General features: G+C 44.4%; 1 protein-coding gene across 1 annotated transcript in view; it reads right to left on the bottom strand.

The window, feature by feature from the left end:
• Positions 1–20,656, bottom strand: part of slc7a14a (solute carrier family 7 member 14a) — a 91,115-nt gene that overhangs the window by 14,632 nt on the left and 55,827 nt on the right. The window contains exon 4 of the mRNA XM_078564397.1: positions 3,698–3,844. Within this exon, the coding sequence (XP_078420523.1) occupies positions 3,698–3,844 (147 nt within the window). The remainder of the gene's footprint in view (positions 1–3,697; positions 3,845–20,656) is intronic.

The raw sequence follows: 20,656 nt of genomic DNA, 5'->3' as shown, positions 1-20,656 counted from the left end.
CAGGAAAATGCCCTTCGGCCCATCGAGTTTGTGCTGGTCAAACAAGTACCTAACTATTCTATTTTCCCATTTTCCAGCACTAGGCCCATAGCCTTGTATGCTGTGGTGTCACAAGTGCACATCAAAATATTTCTTAAATGTTATAAGAGTTTCTGCCTCTATTACCCTTTCAGGCAGTGATTTCCAGATTCCCACCACCCTCTGGATGAAAACATTCTTCCTCACACCCCCTCTAAAACTCCTGCCCCTTGCCTTAAATCTATGCCCCCTGGTTATTGATCCCTCCACCAAGGGGAAAAGTTCCTTCCTGTCTACCCTATCTATGCTCCTCATAATTTTATACACCTCAATCATGTCCCCCCTCAATCTCCTCTGCTCCAGGGAAAATAACCCAAGTCTATCCAATCTCTCCTCATAACTAAAACTCTCCAGCCCAGGCAACATCCTAGTAAATATCCTCTGCACTCTCTCTAGTGCAATCACATCCTTCCTATAATGCGGATTCCAGAACTGCACGCAATACTCTAGCTGAGGCCTAACCAGCATTTTATACAGTTCCAGCATAACCTCCCTGCTCTTATATTCTATGCCTCAGCAAATAAAGGCAAGTATCCCAAATGCCTTCTTAACCACCTTATCTACCTGTCCCGCTACCTTAAGGGACCAGTGGACATGCACACCAAGGTCCCTCTGATCCTCAGTACTTCCCAGGGTCCTACGATTCATCCCGTGCCTTGTTTGTCCTGCCCAATTGCATCACCTCACACTTATCTGGATTAAATTCCATTTGCCACTGATCAGCCCATCTGACCAGCCCATCTATATCCTCCTGTAACCTAAGGCTATCCTCCTCACTATTTACCACCCCACCAATTTTCGTGTCATCCACGAACTTATTGATCAACCCTCCTACATTCAAGTCTAAATCATTTATATCTACCACAAACAGCAAGGGACCCAACACCGATCCCTGTGGAACCCCACTGGACATAGGCATCCAGTCACAAAAACACCCCTCAACCATCACCCTCTGCTTCCTGCCACTCAGCCAATTCCGGATCCAATTTGCCAAATTGCCTAGGCTCCCATGGGCTCTTTCCTTCGTTATGAGTCTCCCATGCGGGACCTTATCAAAAGCCTTGCTGAAGTCCAAGTAGACTATGTCAAATGCATTGCCCTCATCTACACACCTGGTCACCTCTTCAAAAAATTCAATCAAATTGGTCAGACATGACCTCCCCTTAACAAAACCATGCTGACTGTCCTTTGTCCATTGTTTGGGGAATCTAGGACTAGAGGGCATAGTTTAAAGATTAGAAGCAGACCTTTCAGGAGCAAAATTAGGAGACTCCTCATCACACAAAGAATGACGGAAGTTTGGAACTCCCTTTCACAAGTGGCAGTTGATGCCAAATCAGTTGTTAATTTTAAAACTGCGAGTGACAGATTTTTGTCATCCAAAGCTATATAGGGCAATGGCTGGTATTTGGAGTAAAATCTAATTGAAAGGGGCTAAATGGTCTCTTCCTCTCCTCATTTTCCTATAAAATTATGGATATTTTTTTAGGGAATCCGATCATTCCAAAGAAAGCTTTTGGAGGTTTATTTACAGATTTGAAAAACTGATGTGGGTCTAACAACTTGCCACTATATTTGGCTAGTTTCCAGGGAAGTGCTGGTGATCTAAATGAGGTCTTGAAAATGATACAGGGACTCGATTGGTCAATACTGAGAAACTACTTCCTCCGTTGGGGGTGTCCAGAATCGAAATTGAAGCCAGAGCTATCAGGGCACTTTTTAATCACAAAAGGTTGTGGAAATTTGGAACACTCTCCATCAAAAGACTGGGGCTTTTCGGGGGATGGGGGTGGTTGATAGAAATTTTCAAGACTAATATAGATCGATTTTTTTTTAAGTTTGGAAAATGGAGTTAATAGACCTATCAGCCATGATGTAATAGAAACAGGGTCAAGGGACTGGATGGACTGCTCCTGTTCCTATTATAATGTCAAGAGAATGTGGGGGCAGGGATGAGCTACAAAGTAAGAGAAAGTATTTACAGCACAGAAACAGGCCATTCAGCCCATCAGGTTCTTGCCAGTGTTTATGTTCTACATGAACCTCCTCCGACTCTGCTTCATCTCGTCCATCAACATATCCTTTTATTTCTTTCTCTGCCATGTGTTTATCTAGTTTCTCCTTAAAGGCATCAATTTGTCTCAATCAATCCATGAGGTAGCAAGTTCCACATTCTCACCACTCTCTAGGTAAAGAAGTTTCTTCTCATTGCCCCATTGGATATGTAAGTGATTCTTTTGATATGGTTATGGCCCCTAGTTCTGCAAGCGAAAATGTCTTCTTTACATCCATTATATCAAACCCCTTCATAATCTTGAAGATCTCTACCTTATCATCCATCAGTCTTCTCTTTTATCAAGAGAACTGCTGACAATTTTCTGAATGGTCCATGTCACCTCATTGCACTTGATGGATCTGACAAACATTTGGGTTTTTGAGTAATTTTTAAAAAATATTTTACACCAGGACAATAGAGTTGTGGAGATATTTTATCTTCCCCCTCTTTCTTCTTCACAATGCCTCCCAAGCTTGATGTTATGTCCTATTTTAACCTCTATTGTTCCTTTTAACCATTTCCTGCACCATAAGCCTGGGCCCATTTGCTGAGCTGCTCAACAACAAGTCACCTTTCATCTCCTGACTCTTCCTGGAGTAAAGCCTTGAGCTCCATTCTTCATGTTTGAGATTAGATGAAGAATGTGGGCAAGCTGTTTGACCATGGACTAGATTTTCCAAAGACCTATTGGATGTATTCCTGGAGGTGTCACCACATGACCTCCCACCTTGAACTACCCTACCCCTGCCATTGATCTATCCATCCAGCATGCAGCCTTCCCATGGCCAATTGGAAAGGAAACAGAATCTTAGTTACCCAATAGGATTAATCTTGAATTTTGGCAAAGGAGTGCATTTTCTCCCCATCTTCAATATTTAAAGAGGTGAAAATGTTCAAAGAAAATTTAAAAATTCAAAATTACATTTAGTTTCCCTATGGTATATTTCCTGGCTGCTGCTTGCAGCTCTGTACTGGAGGTTAACCTTCAATTCCTGTAATCTCCCAGACAATCCTCAATGGTTGGAAACTATACCATAGAGAGACACCACAGCTGGGCCCAACCCTGCCGCCTATGCACATTCCCAATGGATCACTGTCAGGAGGAGGAAGCCTGGTTGAATTTTAGTTGACCTTTCCCAGATGTGCTTAGGTCAAATATAGTGCCATATCTGGTACCCTGAATGAGATCAATTACTTCACTGCAGGCCAGAGAATGAACATGGACCGACCTGGACCAGATCAGTTCAGCTCTACATTTACCAACCTGTAGGGGATAGGGATGACATTTAAAAACAAAAGTGTGTCTTGATTCATAAATCTCCAAAAGAAAAGCCCAAATTAAGATTTTTATAATATATTTACACAGCTACAAAAACAATAACTTGCATTTATATAGTGCGTTAATTTTTACACTGAACCACATGAGGAGATATGAGGACATGGATTGGTCACAGAGGTAGGTTTAAGTGGGAGAGAGAAGGAGAGGTTTAGTCACAGAAATGGCATTAAGTAATGGAGATTTGGATTGCATTTAACCATCAAAGATGTGCTTTTTTCACTCACAGACACGTATGCAGTCAGGCAGATCACCAGGGAAGCAGTGATAGCGTATGGGATGGAAGTGTTTGGACTCTTTGCTTCCTCTCCAGTCGTGGCGATTATGTCAAAGCCAATGAATGCATAGAAACATGTTGCTGCGCCCTGGAGCACCTGTAATCAGCAAATTGTGAAATGAAAGGTTATCAGGGGAAAGGACATGTTTTATAGAAATTAGCTACTGCGAAAATCCTGTTTGAACCCATGCATTCAGATTTACTAGAGGAATCAGCTGTGGCTCAGTGGGGAGCACCCTCAAGCAGTATAGTCCTGAAGGGGTGCTGCACTATTGGAGGAGCCATTCTTTGGTTGAGATATTAAAACTCCCACGTAAATGGCACTATTTCAAGAGATGCAGGGGAGTTCTCCCTGGTGCCCTCATCAGTATTCATCCCTCAACCCCCAGTGGCATTATCAGATTATTTTGTCATTATCACATTGCTCTTTTGGGATCTTGCTGTGCAAAAATTGGCTGCCACGCTTCCTACTTTAGAATTGCGACTTTATTGTACTTTATTGGCTGTAAAGTGCTTTGGGACATCATAAGGTCATGGAAGATGTTGTCTAAATGGAAGACTTTCTTTCATAGAATAAATCATGAAATCTTACAGTGCAGATGGGGTAATTCAGCCCCTCATGCTTATGCTGGCTCTTTGAAAGAGGTATTCAAAATTAATCCCATACCCCTGCTTCTTTTTCCCTGTATTTTAGATGAACCAGTTCAGTATTTAAAAACTACATCATTAACTGGCCTCATAAATCCAAGGGTCACTTGCCTTTGATGATGTTAGGACACATCTTGGGTCCCCGCTGATATATCCAGGAATATTAGCTGGGCCTTTCCAGGCTGGGGGGTGGTGGTGGGTAAAGAGGTGGGGGTGGGCTGGGTGTGCATAGAATAGTGTCAGGTTCCCTCACTACCCCCATGGGGCTGTATCTGGTCATAGTTGCTTGCTTTGTCAGAAGGTATTTGCAATAATTAATAATATTTTTCTTTTAATTATTTGCTCATTTTTATTTGGAGGTCAATATCCTCCACCATCCTCATTGGCCAGCATCAACACAGATCTTTGACCCTACACCTTCCCTCTTGGCCAATTACTGCACTGACTCCTGACCGCATGCCCATTTTCATTGGCCAATACCTGCACTGACTCTTGACCCGATACCCACTCCTACTGGCCAGCACCTGCACTAACTCTCGACTGACTCCCAGCTCTTAGGCCTGAGAGCTCCTGAGTATCTATCAGTGGCTCTGTAGGAGCAGATTGAGGTCCAACCCAAGAGGAACATCATGGAGGCTAAGACCTGTGGCCAAAATATGGGGTGACCGAGTCCCAATCAATGGACTACCACCAAGTTAATAACTGAAGTCTGCCAGAATTGACCACATGCAAAGCACATGCCACCTTCATAGACATTGCACGAGGCAAATGCTTTCCTCTTGGGGTATCAAAAGGTGCTAAGGACAGAAGGGGGGTTAGTTCAAACAGCATATTTTAATAAAATATACATAGATATCCTTATGGCTATTTCTAAAATTTTAAAATTGAACAAAGTTCATTAGTACTATGGAACAAGTAATATTGCCTTGCTGAACTACATAGCTCAGCCTACTGTTTACCATCTATCTAGCAGACTCACAGAAAAAGAACTCTGTCTAAGTTGAAAACCTGGCCCCACCTACACTGCTACTGCTGGAAATTCTGTACCATCGCCTATAAGATTGATTTATCTCTGCATGCCCCTCTCATCGTGTGAAATCAACACCACTGGAAAAGTGAATTATACAGCATTGGTTTTCAACCCACCAACCTCCTTGATACCTCTTTGGACTTTAATTCTGGATTCTAGAACTCATGTGAGCTAATATTAATTTTCTCAGTCGTCTCTCTACTGTAAAACCTTCCTTTCTTTAACCCTCTCTTCATTGTCTGAGTGTGGATGTCACATTGCGACCCTCCTTTCACGTTTTGAATGCGTGCAATAAACTAACCATTTTTAGTTCATCCTATTTCGAGTTTGCTGTGTGGGGTTATTAATAGAAAATTGGATAACACAAAAACTGAGGGGTTGGGAAACACGCTACCGCTTATAAAGAGGAAAGAAATCAAACACCTTTCTGTTTACGGACAGGCAGTGAGTGGAGAAATTAGTGCTTATAGAAATTAGTGCTATTTCTAAAATTTTAAAATTGAACAAAGATCCTTAAAATGGCTGAAACCATGTCAGTCTGTAAGCCCATGTCACATGATCTCCTACCTTTCCACCCGTCATCTGACAAAGGATGTGTATCCATCATCTGGGTTCTGAAGACTGTTAACTGTCTCAGCTATTAGGAATTGAAAGGAAGGTTGCAGGGCCTTTGCCTTAGCAGGCAATCCATCTCCTTCTGACCAGCCTGGGTTATTAAATTCAGATGGCCTTTGTATATCTCTCTTTTAAGTTGGGCTGTGCAATCCCCAAGTGATCATTAGTAGCTCCTCAGAGATAATGAGGTGTGAGATTTCCAAAACTGCAAAGTGGCTTCTTTTGTCCTGGGGTCATAGACAGACACAGTTTCAGCTTTTCAAGGATCTTTGTTCAATTTTAAAATATTAGAAGTAGCCATGAGGATATCTATATATATTTTATAAAAATATGCAGTGTGAAGTCTTAGCCCCTCACAAAAATATTCATGTGATATTCCATCACATTGATGCTTCACTTAGGAAGTGAATTCAACATGAGGTTACAGTTTGTGAGATACTTGACACACTAGCTTGTGACTCTGAGAATCAAGCTCAGAGAACAGTACGCAGGTTTCCAGATTAACTGATCGCTGTTTTAAATCAGAGTCAATCTCATGACATGTTCTTATGGCTTCGAAAATTGGGATTGCTCTTAATACTGTGCTGTTTCTTTCAGTTCTGACAGTGATAAGGAGCAGGTTGTCATGAAATCCATTGAACTTTGTGTCCCTGGGTACTAAATTAGAAGTGTCTGGAGTTTATAGCATTTAATGTACAAGACGCTCCAATGCTTGGTACATTGGTTCCTGCCTAGTAACAAGGGTGAGACACTCTAGGAGCGTTTTGATAGGTCACCAGAACAGTTCAAGGGTCAATGAACAAAAGCTTCCTGAGGCAGTCAGTTTGAGGCAGTCTGCCAGCCGGAAGTGTCACAGACACAAGGACAGGAATAGGGTCCCACTAAGTAAGTTAAAAGAACAGAGCAAAGAAATAGGCTGCAAATTAAAGAAAGAGTTGCTGTTAGCAGACATGTCTCTGTACTGTGGGCTGCTGGGACAAAGGTACCGCTTTAGAGCAATAGTTGCTCTGAGAGTTCAGAGGCCAGGAATCGTGCAATGAGTAACTCACCTCCTGACTCCCCAAAGCCTGTCCGCCATCTACAAGGCACAAGTCAAGAGTGTGATGGAATACAACCCACTTACCTAGATGAGTGCAGCTCCCACAACACTCAAGAAGCTGGACACCGCCCAGGACAAAGCAGCCCGCTTGATTGGCACCACATCCACAAACATTCACTCCCTCTACCACCGACGCACAGTAGCAGCAGTGTGTACCATCTATATGATGCGCTGCAGGAACTCACCAAGCCTCCTTAGACTGCACTTTCCAAACCCACAACCACAACCATCTAGAAGGGCAAGGGCAGCAGACAGATGGGAACACCACCAACTAGAGGTTCCCCTCCAAGTCACTCACCATCCTGACTTGGAAATATATCACTGTTCCTTCACTGTCGCTGTGTCAAAATCCTGGAACTCCCTGCTTAACAGCACTGTGGGTGTACCTACACCACATGGACTGCAGCAGTTCAAGAAGGCAGCTCACCACCACCTTCTCAAGGGCAACTAGGGATGGGCAATGAATGCTGGCCCAGCCAGCGATGCCCCACACCCTGTGAATGAATAAAAGAAAGATTGGCATGGCCAAAGATCTGAAAGTGTGCTTGTGAGCTAGTGCTTGAGTGCACTTGGGAATCTAGGTAGAAGTAATCTCATAAGGCGAGATAGAAAATCTGTGAGGTGGGCCATTGTTAAAGCCGTCCGAGTGGGAGCGACATTTGGAGAGAAATCCAAGGAGAGATCTTCAAAGCTGGAGATTGGAAACCTTTGTCAGAAAGACAAAGTTTCAGTGAGATTGGTTGACTCACAGTGGGACTAACGTCTGGGTGAGTTGTTGAGAAATCTTTGGAATCCAAGATTGACCGCAATGGTTTTCTTGCTGTAAGAAGCAAGGCAAACAAGAAACCTTGGAGGAGGAAAAGAAAATGTGGGTTGTGCAGGAATGGGTGTTCTGTGGTCTTTGCACTGTGGTGTGGGGTGTGAGTAATCCTGTGACTACATCAGATGTTGGAGATAGATAACTCCACATTCTGAATTGCAGGCAAGCATAGGCCTTTGAAAAACCTTAAAGAGGACCAGCATTGAACCTTGTTACAATCCTTGGCCAGACCCCGAGACATAGGGAGGAGATCTGGTTAGGGACCAATAATGTTTTGAACGGAGCAAAGAAACAGGCTCCGAATTAAAGAAAGTGCTGCAGTTAGCAAACTGACTCCGTACTGTGGGCTGCTGGGGTAAAGGCACCCCTTCAGAGCAGTGGTCACCCTGATTGGCACTGCCAAAGATCTGAAAGTGTGCTTGTGAGCTAGTGTTTGAATGTACTTGGGAATCTAGGGAGAAGGAATCCTGGAACCCATTGATTTCTCAACAATATTTTGTTTAAAGTAGATAAAGTATGAGATTCAAGACACCTGCGCTTAGAATAAGGCTGCATCTGTCATTGGCTCTGTAGTTTGGTGTGTCCAACCACAGTTCATCTGTTAATTCGCATGTACCTCATACTTACCCTCAATGTTACAGTATCAGTTATATATTGTAAATGGTTTTATTTTTCTGAACATGTAAAGTGAAGCTTGTTTTTGTTTGTTTAAAGCCTGTGGAATCTTGTAGCCTCATTCCAAGCGCAGGTGTCTTGAACCTCAACGTTTCTCCACTGTTGGGAAATCTATGGAATCCAAGGTTGACCGAAATGGTTTTCTTGCAGTAAGAAGCAAGGCAACAAGAAACCTTGGAGGAGGAAAAGAAAATATGGGTTGTGCAGCAATGGGTGTTCTGCACTCTTTTGCACTGAGCGGGCTGGGAGTAATCCTGTGACAGCACCAGATGTTGGAGATAGACGCCTCCACATTCTGAACTCCAGGCAAGCACAGGCCTTTGGAAAACCTTAAAGGGGGCCAGCATTGAACCTTGTTACAATCCTTGGCCAGACGCCGAGACATAGTGAGGAGATCTGGTTAGGGGCCAATAATGTTTTGAACGGAGCAAAGAAACTTAAAGAAAGAGCTGCAGTTAGCAAACTGACATGGTACAGAGTAAGGATTGTAACAAGGTTCAATGCTGGTCCTCTTTAAGGTTTTCCAAAGACTTGTGCTTGCCTGCAATTCAGAATGTGAAGTTACCTATCTCCAACATCTGGTGCAGTCACAGGATTACTCCCACCCAGCTCAGTGCGAAGACCACAGAACACTCATTTCTGCACAACCCACATTTTCTTTTTCTTCTCCAAGGTTTCTTGTTCGCTTTGCCGCTTACCACAAGAAAACCATTGCAGTCGACTGTTTTTACAAGCGGCTGTGTTTGTCCCTTCCAGTTCCTGGAACTGGTGTGCCTTTTAAAATAGAGCCAAACATCAGCTCAAAGTTGGGTCCCTGTGTGACGAGGAATAACCAGGGAAGCAGGTGCACTGCAAAGTAAGGTGAGGCCTGTTTTTGGAATACAGCCAAGCTAATAAGCTAAGTACCCACGTTGACGTAAACAAGCGGGTTCTATTTTTAAAGTTGACATAATGCTGTAGAGTAAGTGACAATGGCTGTTATTGGAATACTTCCAGAAAACCACTTAAAATAATTTAATTTCAGGTTTATGCAACGGAACACAAATTTGACACAAATTAGTTGACAAGGCTGCACAAGCATCTGCAGTGGTCACATCATTTTTGCGTCACTCTCCTTTTGGTTGGACAGAGGAAAATAAAATCCAGGTTTTGCAGTTGCATTGACAGCAAAACTGTCCTAGCCATTGCCCATGAAGTGACAGCAACTTCTGGAGTCTGCATGTTAAAATGTGAAAATCCAGAATTTGCTGTCAGCAATTCCCCGTTCCTTCACAAGGTGCACTGTTGAAGTCCTCACACATAAACATTTTAGAAATCACTTAGAGTTAATGCAAACTTTCAATTCTTATTATATTATTGTCTCTGTAAAAACCTTTGAAAAAGCTACACCCTGTTGGAAGAGGTCTAACTCAGTTCCTTCATGTGTAGTAAGTCATAATTACTCCTGAACAACCTCTCTTGCTTTGAAAAAGTCGCTTTATGGCTGGAGTCTTGTGCTGCTATTGGCAGTAGGAACTGAGGCAGGCTGGTGCACCTCATTAAAACTAAAACAGAAAATTCTGGAGAAACTCAGCAGGCAGGTTTTAGCAGGTAAAACAAACCTGGCAGCATCTGTGGAGAAAGAAACAGAGTCAACATTTCAAGTCCAATATTACTCTTCTGCAGAGATGCTTGTCAGATGAGATGAAGAATGAAATGGAACTGTGGACAAGGAAGCTTTGAGATAGGATGAGTCGGGTGCTGCTGGAGAGAGAAGTCAAGTGTGTACATATGACGGTGCATGGCACTGAGTGCAGACCTCAGGATGCAGCAAGAACAGCAGTCCAAGGAATGTTGTATGTCATGGAGATACCTGTAATCCTGAGTGGATCGAAACTTTTGAGTGCATTTAATTGTCTGGGAAGCAAAATGTGAGCTTCCTAATGGTGGGATGAAATAAGGGAATTAAGGTTGTGGCAAATTGAAAGTGGATCAAGCTTCCTGACAGCAAGCCGTGAGAACCTATTTTTAACGCATTAGCAATACTTATTAAAATACCATTTTTACAGATTAAATTGTACCTTTGCAATTAATTCTGCAGCAAACATGAAACACGTGCCTTCGGATTCGTGACTGGTTAAAAGTGGCATGCTGCAGGTGAGGTAGTCACCCCTTTTCTTTCATGGGGACCTTTGTTGTACCACGGGAGAGGAGGCATTGATATAGTGAGAATAGGTGGTGGCAGTGTATGGGAATTGGGGCATGGCTGAGTCAGAGAGGGAGGATGGGTCATGGCGGACATATGAGGGCTCATGGGGGGGACAGAGGGAGGAAGCTGGACTGTACAGAGAAGGTCAATATTTACAGGCAGGAGGTAAAACATCTTTGGGGGAGGTCCAGGGTTCTGGAGGGAAGATCAATGGTGAGACCTGGCAGTTGAGGGTAACAAAGAGCAGGTTAAGGTTGATAGAAGAAAGTTTGATGATGAATTGGCAGGTCAAAGGTAACGAGGGAAGGTCCAGAGTGCTGGAGGGGCAGATCGATGGTGACTGGGGGCAGCTCTAGGGTGAATGAAAGTTGAGCAAGGGTAATGGTGAGTGGCTTGAGGGTCAAGGGTGATGGAGTGAGGGTAGAGTTTGATGGAGGGAAGGTCAAAGGTGACTGAGGGAGGGTGCAGGCTGATGGCTACCAGCTCCAGGGTGAATGTGGGAGTGTCCAGGAACATAGCTGCAAAAACACAAAGAGGTCTCCAGAGTACAAGTCAAGGATGGAGATATTCATGGTGGGGTGGGTGGAGACCAGGGTGTAGCCGATGCAAAGTGAAAGGTTTCCAATTGGTCAGAGGTTCTCAGTTCAGGAGAGAGGGCCTTAAAGACTTTGCTGACCAGATTTTTGCCTGACTTGTGTCTGCAGTTCACTTCAGGTAGACAAAAATGCATCAAGTGCACCCAGTGCAGCTGCTAGATCTGGTGCACCTGGAAGGGAACTGGCAGGGGGTGGCCCAGGGCCAGGTGCAAAAATGGCCAGAACGCCAACAAGAGGCACCAGCAGAGGGTCAGGCTCAGAAGCATGGCAGTCAGGGACCAAGTGAGATGCTGAGCGTTGGTGTGTAATCAAATATACCGCTGGCAGAGCAGCTACCTGCAAATATCCAGGAGGCAATGTTGAAGATGGCTGAGGATGTCAAAGGACCTACATCAGCTGCTTCAAGATGACCTAAGTTCCCGTGGACTGGGACCAATCCAGTAGTTTGCCAGTAGTTTTAAAATCACCACGGCATTTCTACATCACTGGATTGTTCCAGGGCTCCACCGAGGACATGTATGGCACCTCATAGTCAGCCATTTATAAATGCATCAGGGAGGTTAGCAATGCTGAGTACAGAAGGGCCACTGAATTTGACCCTGAGAGGCAGACAGCCAGTGCTTTGGGAATTCAGTGCCATTGCTGGAATTCCACAGGTACAACGGGCAATTGAGTGCACACATGTTGGGCAATGAGCTCCCTGGGATCACCCAGGGGGCCTTCAAAAACTGAAAAGGTTTTTACTCTCAATGGGCAGCTGGTGTGTGACCACTGCAAACAAATCCTCCAAGTGTGCGCTCACCTCTGAGGGAGCTCTCGTGACTCACACATCCTCACCCACTCTCAGGTGCCACAGCTATATGCTCCCCCTTAGCAACTGCAGGAATGGCTCCTGGGTGACAAGGGATTGCCACAGAAGATATGGCTCATTACTCCTGTGTGGAACCCTCAAAGCCCAGCGGAGGAGAGGTATAATGTCCCAACAAGGGCAACAATAGAACAGACCATCGGACTGAGGTTCAGCTGCCAGAACTGCTTGGGAGGGACACTGCAAGATGTGTCATAGCTAGTCTCAGGATCATTGTGGCCTGCTACACCCTCACAATCTCAAGCAACTAACAACTGAGGAATTGCCAACAAGGAAAATGGTCCTCAAACGCGGAAGAATGGGAAGAGACTGGTGATCCTGAGGGTGTGGTTACAGCTGCAGATACCGGGGTGATGGCCCAAGTTGCCAGACCTACCCGTGACACCCTCATTGAAACGTGATTCCAGCAGGAGTGTAGCCCTGCAAGAACTCTTCATGTCTTCATCCTCAATAAATATCACAATGCAAGTGCCAGCAAATCCAGCACACTCCTCCCAGACCACCCTACATTCCCGTGACTCCTGGCACCTCGAAAGGAAAATGCTGCAGGCCCTTGGCCTGAGCAGGCCCATCTACATGGTTTTGTCAAAGCCACACACACGATTCTGGAAGGAAGTTGCACATACCCAGTGACACACACTCCAAATGCTGGCAATGCCTGGCTAACAACTCTGTGCATTCACCTGCAATATATGGAATGCCTGAGCCGCAGACGCTGTTTAGACAACAGCTTCTGATGGACGATAAAGGGGAGGGCCCGGCATTCTGACTTGCTGCAGCCAGGTTCCAAACCCCTAACCTGACAAAGGCGCCTAAAATGGAAACCTGCACATGTCAAGTGGCTCGGAAATGCTACTATTTCTGAGGCCATACAATAAATGATGGTACCATAGGCCCACATCACCTATTATTGATAATTAGTGAGGTGCCACACCCTTAAACCCACCCTTCAGCTGGTACAATTCCAAACATCATGACTACTGAACACACATGAATAAAGTAACCCAAACCATACATTTACACGTGACTTATAGTATCCATAGAATGAATAGATCCCTGCCACTTTTGTGCCATTAGAATTTTTTCAGCTTATGTTTCCTAACACTGTGCCTTGCTGTAACTCTGACATCTGCAGCTGAGCTGGAGGCAGTCTGCTAAGTGCTATGCCCCATTGCTTGAGATGGCCTTGGCTGCAGTCCTCTGGTCACCTGAGGCCTAAAGGGCTCCAGCCTGCTGAGATTCTCCTGCCATGGCGGAGTTGGAACCTCTTCAGCCTTACCTGCTGGAGGCGATGGGCTCACTGGCAGAGGGGAGGAGGAGCGGCGATGCATCCTTGGACATCCCTGGGGTGGCTTGCTGGCGCTGCTGCCCCCTGTCAATGTGTGATGGCAGCTCTCTGACTCCTGGAGGGAGGTCAAGGTGCCTCGGTCCCCCTCTCGCCTAGCCACCCATGGCCAGCGTGACACAAAATAGGTCCGAGCACATATTCGGCTGTCACTGAGTGTTCAACTGGACCTGGCTCTCCATAGCAGTCACCAAACTCTCCGTGGAGGAAGCCATGTACTCACATGCCGGAGCCATGGCAGAACTCAGAACGTGGACAAACTCCTCCACCTTTTACCCAAGGCTGTACATGGCCTCAGCATCTCTGCCAGCTGCCCCCCTGCCTGTCTCTGGTTTCTCACAGCCATTTCCAGAGGCACATCACCTGCATGGGACTCAACATGGGCCCTGGTCTCCGATAGTGGCCCAACTGTCAGGCATCTTGGCTCCATCAAATATGGGCGTGTGCCTGTGCTGTGCTCACCAGCTTGCGACCCCGAGTCTAATCGCGAAATCGGAACCATTGAGGTGAGAGTCTCTGTGATGCTGGTGGAGGGTGCGGGGGGGAAGATGTGATGGTGGATCCTCACACTGGTCGCTTTGGTTACCCTCAGGGGTGGAGGTCGGACCTGCTGCTTTCACTGTCAGTCATGGCTGTGAGTACCTATAATGGACAACAAAAAGAATTAGCTGATGGTTATGTGCATTCGCTTTCCCCATCAATGTATCACGTCTGTACCCTATATGCCCAGTTCTGAATGCCAGGCTGAAGGCATCCTCACTCTGATGCCCTGAAACTCCGGGCTGTCCACTGGCACAGGATCAGCCACTGCCTCCCCTGCCTCTTCTGCAGGGTTCAAGGTTCTGATTTCTGGGGCACCCCCCCCCCCCCCCCACCCCCCACTGTCTTTGGCCACTCCCTCGTGTTAAGCACACTTTGTCCTGCAGGCAGAAAGAAGGATTTAGTGTCATTTCAGTGGGGTCCTAACCCCTTAATGGGCATGCAGGCCTATGACAGTGGCTGTTGCCTGCCTGGTAAGTGTTTCACACACACCCTCCTGCAACTGGTACAACTTTCACAGCTTGAACTGAACCCACACATCGTCCATATGTTCCATCTGGCACTGAGGCCTAGAATTTCGTGCCTGACATTCCTCTTCACTCGCACATTTACTTGACTTGATGCCTTTATGAGTGCCATTTTGTACTGACGACATTGTGCCACTTACCCTCGTGGAGCACAGAGGAGGTCTTTGACACCTTTTCTGCATCGGACCAGTTTCGCTTGTGGACTCCATGGTTGCTAGCCTCTGCTGCAACCTCTGTCTGGGTGCCTTTGTCAGGCGGGAGGGCTTCCTCTCCCATCATTGGGAAATAGGATACCCCATCATTCCCGGATGGCCTGGAGGGGAACCTGCAGGGGGGGGCATCTCTAAACCGTGCGGTCACAAGTTGTCTACTCTGGGACATCTTTCCAGAATAACAAGCGGTAGTAGCAGTTGAGGTTATCCTGGAGGGGAAAGATCAGGAGATTCTAGCAGCAGCTGTAATCTCAAGACGTCCACTCACACAGCCAGACTAATACTGCTGGATTATAGGGAAGGAATACCTGCCCAGGTGCCTTTTAGATCCAGTGCCCTTTTGTTTGTTGGGGCTAAAGAATCCAGGTTGCACACTTGTTTCGGGGTGACCGAGTTGATACCGAGATAGAGAACATCAGGAGATCGTTGTTAGAATAAACACATGTTTATTTACAAAAAATTTGTGTGCTCACAACTCAAAACTCTGTCTTCACTCTTCAGTGTCTAACTCAAGACTCTCTCACAGAGGTAGCCTGTGCTACTTTGCTATTGGGTATTAAGATCATGTAATTTTACATTACAACACTTGTCTTAAAGGCATCAGATATCAGATTACTACATCCCTGCCCCTTTACTGATAAATATATTTTACAATTTTTCAATATATCAAGTTATTTATACAGATCAATTATTTACAAAGTCAGTCTCTCTGGGGGTTTCCTTATGCGTGTAGAACGTCTCAGCTCTACAGCTTCTGAAGTTTGATTCGAAACCTCCTTTACTGGAGTCGTCTGAGCATCTGGTTCTTCAGTAGGTTCCTGTAAATCTGTTTCTTCAACTCTTTCAGGTCCAGTCGGCCCTTCAAATACTTTTGTACTCGGCTTAGTTCTTTCAACAGGAGATGTCGATTCAGCCTTGAGCACTTGTGGAATCATCTCTAGATATTTGGTTTCTCCTCTTCTTATGTGATCCACATGTCTCCTTATTCCTCAATCTTCAACTTTCACGTGGTAGGAAAGAGATCCTGTGACTGCACTTACTTCACCGAACAACCATGCTGATCCTTCTCTAAAGCTGTTCATAAATACGTCCTCTCCTCCATTAAATGTTCTGTCCCAACTGTGACAATCATGTCCCATTTTCTGACTTTGCTGTCTTCTTTCTACCTCCCCTCCTCACCCACCTCCCGCCAAGTTTGGATCAGATCAGGCTCAGTCTCGATCGGAGACGGCGCTTCATCAACAATTCTGCAGGTGTGACACCTGTTGTTGAATGAGGGGTGATTCTATAATGGAAAAGAAATCATGCTAATTTAGTCGCTATCAAGTCTCCAGACAATTCCTTCATACCAGATTTGAATGTCTGAACCGCTCTCTCGATGAGTCCATTTGAAGAAGAATAGTATGGATATTTGATATTTGATATTTTCAAATAAACAATACCGTTGAGGCTTGTAAATCAGTTAAATTCAGCACTTGTGAACTCTGTTCCATTATCTGATACTAGCACTTCAGGTATCCATTAATTGCGAAACTTTGTTGTAGTTTGTCGATCGTTGCTGAAGATGTGGGCGACCTCACTTCGTATATGTCCATCCATTTTGAATGTGTGTCTACGATAAGGAGAAACATTGTTCCTATAAAAGGTCCCACATAGTCAATGTGTATTCGTACCCGTGGCCTTCCTGGCCACTCACAGGGGTGTAATGGGGCTGTTGCAGGTGATGTTTGTACTTGTTGATACTGCGTACAATTTCTCACTAAGTGTTCAATTTCTCCATCCATTCCTGGCCAACACATACAGCTACGTGCTAATACCTTCATTTTGGAAATTCCGGCATGTGCACTGTGAAGTTCAGATAACAATGGCTTTCGTCCTTTTGGAAGAACAATCACCCGAGCTCCCCACAATAAAATAACTTCTTGGCCGGTTATCTTGTAACTTCTCTCAAATAGGGTTTCATTTAATCAGATTCTTGTTTTTGTGACCAACCGTGAAGAACTTGATTCTCACTTTGGATAAGACTGGGCCTCGGTTTGACCAATCTTTAATTTGTCTAGCACATATTGGCGATGAGTCCAGGAAATCCAATAACAAAATGAATCCCTGAGGAATTGGGACATCATCATCTTTTATTTACAAAGGTAAACAACTAAGTGCATCTGCATTTGCAATTTGACTTCTGGGACTATGAATAAAAGTATACTCATACGCTACCAAGATCAATGCCCATCTTTGTATTCTTGCCGAGGCTATAGGGGGTATAGCCTTGTCTTCCCTGAATAGTCCTAATAATGGCTTGTGGTCCGTTATGATAGTCAAGAGACGACCCTGTACATGTTAAACCTCAACACCGAAAATGATTGCCAGGCCGTCTTTTTCAATTTCAGAGGACTTTTTCTCTGCAGTACTGAGTGTTCTCAACACATACGCTATAGGTCGTTCTGATTCATCATCCATTCGATGGGTAAACACTGCTCTCACGCCATAGGGTGATGCATCACACATTAATATCAACTCTTTTTTAGGTCAAAATGTACTAGAAGTGGAGATGATTGTAACAACTGTTTCACTTTTGTGAAAGCTTCTTCCTGTGGTGTTTGCCATGACCATCATGAGCAAGTAATAGAGTTGTGGCAGTTCTGTCAACAAATTAGGCGAGATGTGTTCATAGTAATTGAACATCTCCGGGAATATGCACTTTGGCTCTGGGGCTTCTTTAATTGCTTTCACTTTCTCTTCAACTGGATGTAGGCCTTGTGAATCGACCTTGTGACTGAGGTAAGTTACCTCTTTTGCCTGGAATGTGCACTTTTCCTTTTTCAATCTCACTCCCACCTGCGAAAAACTTTTCAGAACTTCTTCCAAGTTCATCAAGTGTTCCTTTTCAGTGAGTCCAGTCACGAGAATATCATCTAAATAACCTACAACATGGGGCAATCCCTGTAATAAACTTTCCATTGTTCTTTGGAATATGGTGCAAGCTGAAGATACACCAAATGGTAATCGGGTGTATTGGTACAACCCCTTATATGTATTTATGGTGACAAACATCCAGGATGCCTTCTTTAATTCCAATTGTTGGTAGGCGTGACTTAAATCTAACTTTGTGTAAGCCAATCCATCTTCCAATTTAGTGTATAAATCTACAAATTTAGGTATGGAGTATCTATCCAATTTTGCAACTTTATTGGCTGTTAATGTATAGTCCCTGCATATTCTAATGCTTCGGTCAGGTATGAGAACAGGTACAATTGGAGCTGCCCACACTGAAAATTGTATCACTCCCAGATTTTCTTGCCTTCATGAATCTCTGGATTTACATGAATTTTTGTTTGTAGTCCTTCAATTTTTCCAAGTTCCTCCTTGAAAACTGAGGCATATTTTTGTAGTAGCTCTGAAAGTCCATTAAATTCTCAGTTGGAAGATTTCCGTCCATTCCAATTTAACTTCCTTCAGCCAGTTTAATCCGAGGAGACTAGATCCCTCGCCTACTACTACTATCAAGGGTAATCATAATAGTTTATTCTAAATTCAGCTTCACGATTCAAGTATTTAAAAGTATTCTCACTGATTACCGTAGTGGCTGCACCAGTATCCACCTCCATTCCGATAGGCTTCTCATTCACTCTCATGGTTACGTAGATAGGCTCTGTTCTTCCTACATTCAAATTATATAATGAATGGATATCAGGATCTATTACTTCAGGCTTTTCAACACTGTTTGTCTCATTAGGTTTTTGCTTTTGTCTGAAAGTCTGCCTGATTCTATTTTTACAATGCCTCATGAGGTGTCCATATCGATGGCAGAAGAAACATTCGATCTTTTTAAACTGTGATCCATTACCAAGTTGTCTGCTTCCATCTCTATTTCTATTGTGCCATGTTTTTACTGCTAAGTAATCCCCTTTAATTTATCTGCTAGCGGTGGCTGCTTCTGAGTAAAGTTCTGCACTTTCGCATTCTTTTTGGCTGAGGCTTCCCGCCCAATATGGAGGACGCGCCATTTCGTGCTCCTTGAATGGCGTCTGAGTTTCGCCCTGCACCTTCCATTGCCAGAACGATTTCCAATGCCTTCTGAAAATCTAAATTTGTTTCAGCCAGTAATCTCTTCTGAGTTGCTCTTTTGTTTATACCGCACACCAAACGATCTCTAAGCATGACATTGATAGAAGCACAGAGCTCGCAATATTCAGCTAATTGCTTCAGAATTGCCACATAACAAGCAGCTGTCTCCCTCGCAGCTCTAACTCTTGAGTTGAATTTAAACCGTTGTATGGTCACCGACGACTTGAGCTGGTAATGATTCTATACCAGGTTCACTAAATCATCAAAACTTTTCGAGCCTGAGGCACTGGGCACCAATAGATTTTGAATGAATCCGTATGTCTTATTCCCACACGTGGACTGACAGATCACGCGTGTCTTCTCCTCCCCCCCACAATGTCGTTCACCTGGAAGAAGAACGTGAGGCGTTCAACATAGTGAGACCGATTGTCCGAGGTTGGGTGGAAAAGCTCCACTCTTCCAAGTTGCAGCATGCTCTGAGGGGATTGCTTCAATGCTCAAGGAGGAACTTTTCTTTTACTTACAGTTACCATGCGAGGCACGGCCTGATTTCAGTTCTCCTGATTTCCTTCATTCTCCCTCGCTTTTTACCGCATTTTCTCTATGGTTTTTCGTGCTTTTACTCTCATCGCCAGTTTGTTGGATCCAGTACCCTTTAGTTTGTTGGGACGAAAGGATCGGGGTTTCACGATTTATTCGGGGTGACCAAATCGGTACAGAGACAGAGAACATCAGGAGATCACCATTAGAATAAACACATGTTTATTTACAAATGAAACTCAGCAGCTACATTTGTGTGCTCACAGCTCGAAACTCTGTCTTCATTCTTCAGTGTGTAACTCAAGACTCTCTCACAGAGGTAGCCTGCGCTATTCTGCTGTTGGGTATTAAGATCATGTGATCTTACATTACAACACTTGTCTTAAAGGTGTATTCCATATTAGATTATTACAGTGCCCTTATATCACACCCAGACCTTTGAACCCATGAGGCATTGACAAGGTTGTTGATGCCCTGTCCACTCCATCACATGATTGGCTGGGTACCTCATCCACGGATATCCAATTAGCGGCTGCCGTGCAATCATGCGACAGCCAACCATCCCGCCTACAATTGGAAATCCTGCGTACTTCCGATCATGCCATCAGGAGACTTAATGCTGCAAGAAGCTTCTGGCCTATATTTCTAGAATGGCGGACTACTGTATTATAACTTAAAAAATTCCATATGTTTTTAAAATAACCAAAAATATATTTTTTTAATTTTCTTTATGACATTTCCATTTCTACCTTATTCACATATGTATGCTCCAATCATTATAGCTCAGTCTGTGGAAACATTAAAAAATGAAGGATAATCAGTGCCTTTTACTTCCTGGCTTGCTGTCTGTGAGAATTCTGCCCTGTGGTTGGCTGTCTACACTGCTTGATGACACTGTTGCTGGACACCGGAGATCCCCGAATGGCTGGAACAAAATTAATTTCGGGAAAGGTAAATTGATGCTACAGGGATCACTAGATTTTTGTGGATTTTCATTCAGGTCTATGTTGGGTACGATTACTTTGCTGCTGAACACAAAATCTAAACAATATAAATATCAATACATCCTTGTATAAATAACAATAATAATAAGGATCAGGAATGCAACATTTACTCACTAAGTCATTGGTTGGGTGGG

This window comes from Cetorhinus maximus, chromosome 19, assembly GCF_964194155.1.
Source record: "Cetorhinus maximus chromosome 19, sCetMax3.hap1.1, whole genome shotgun sequence".
NCBI classification, from domain to species: domain Eukaryota; kingdom Metazoa; phylum Chordata; class Chondrichthyes; order Lamniformes; family Cetorhinidae; genus Cetorhinus; species Cetorhinus maximus.
Note: the sequence above shows the minus strand (reverse complement) of the source record. Positions and strands in the feature narration are given on the sequence as shown.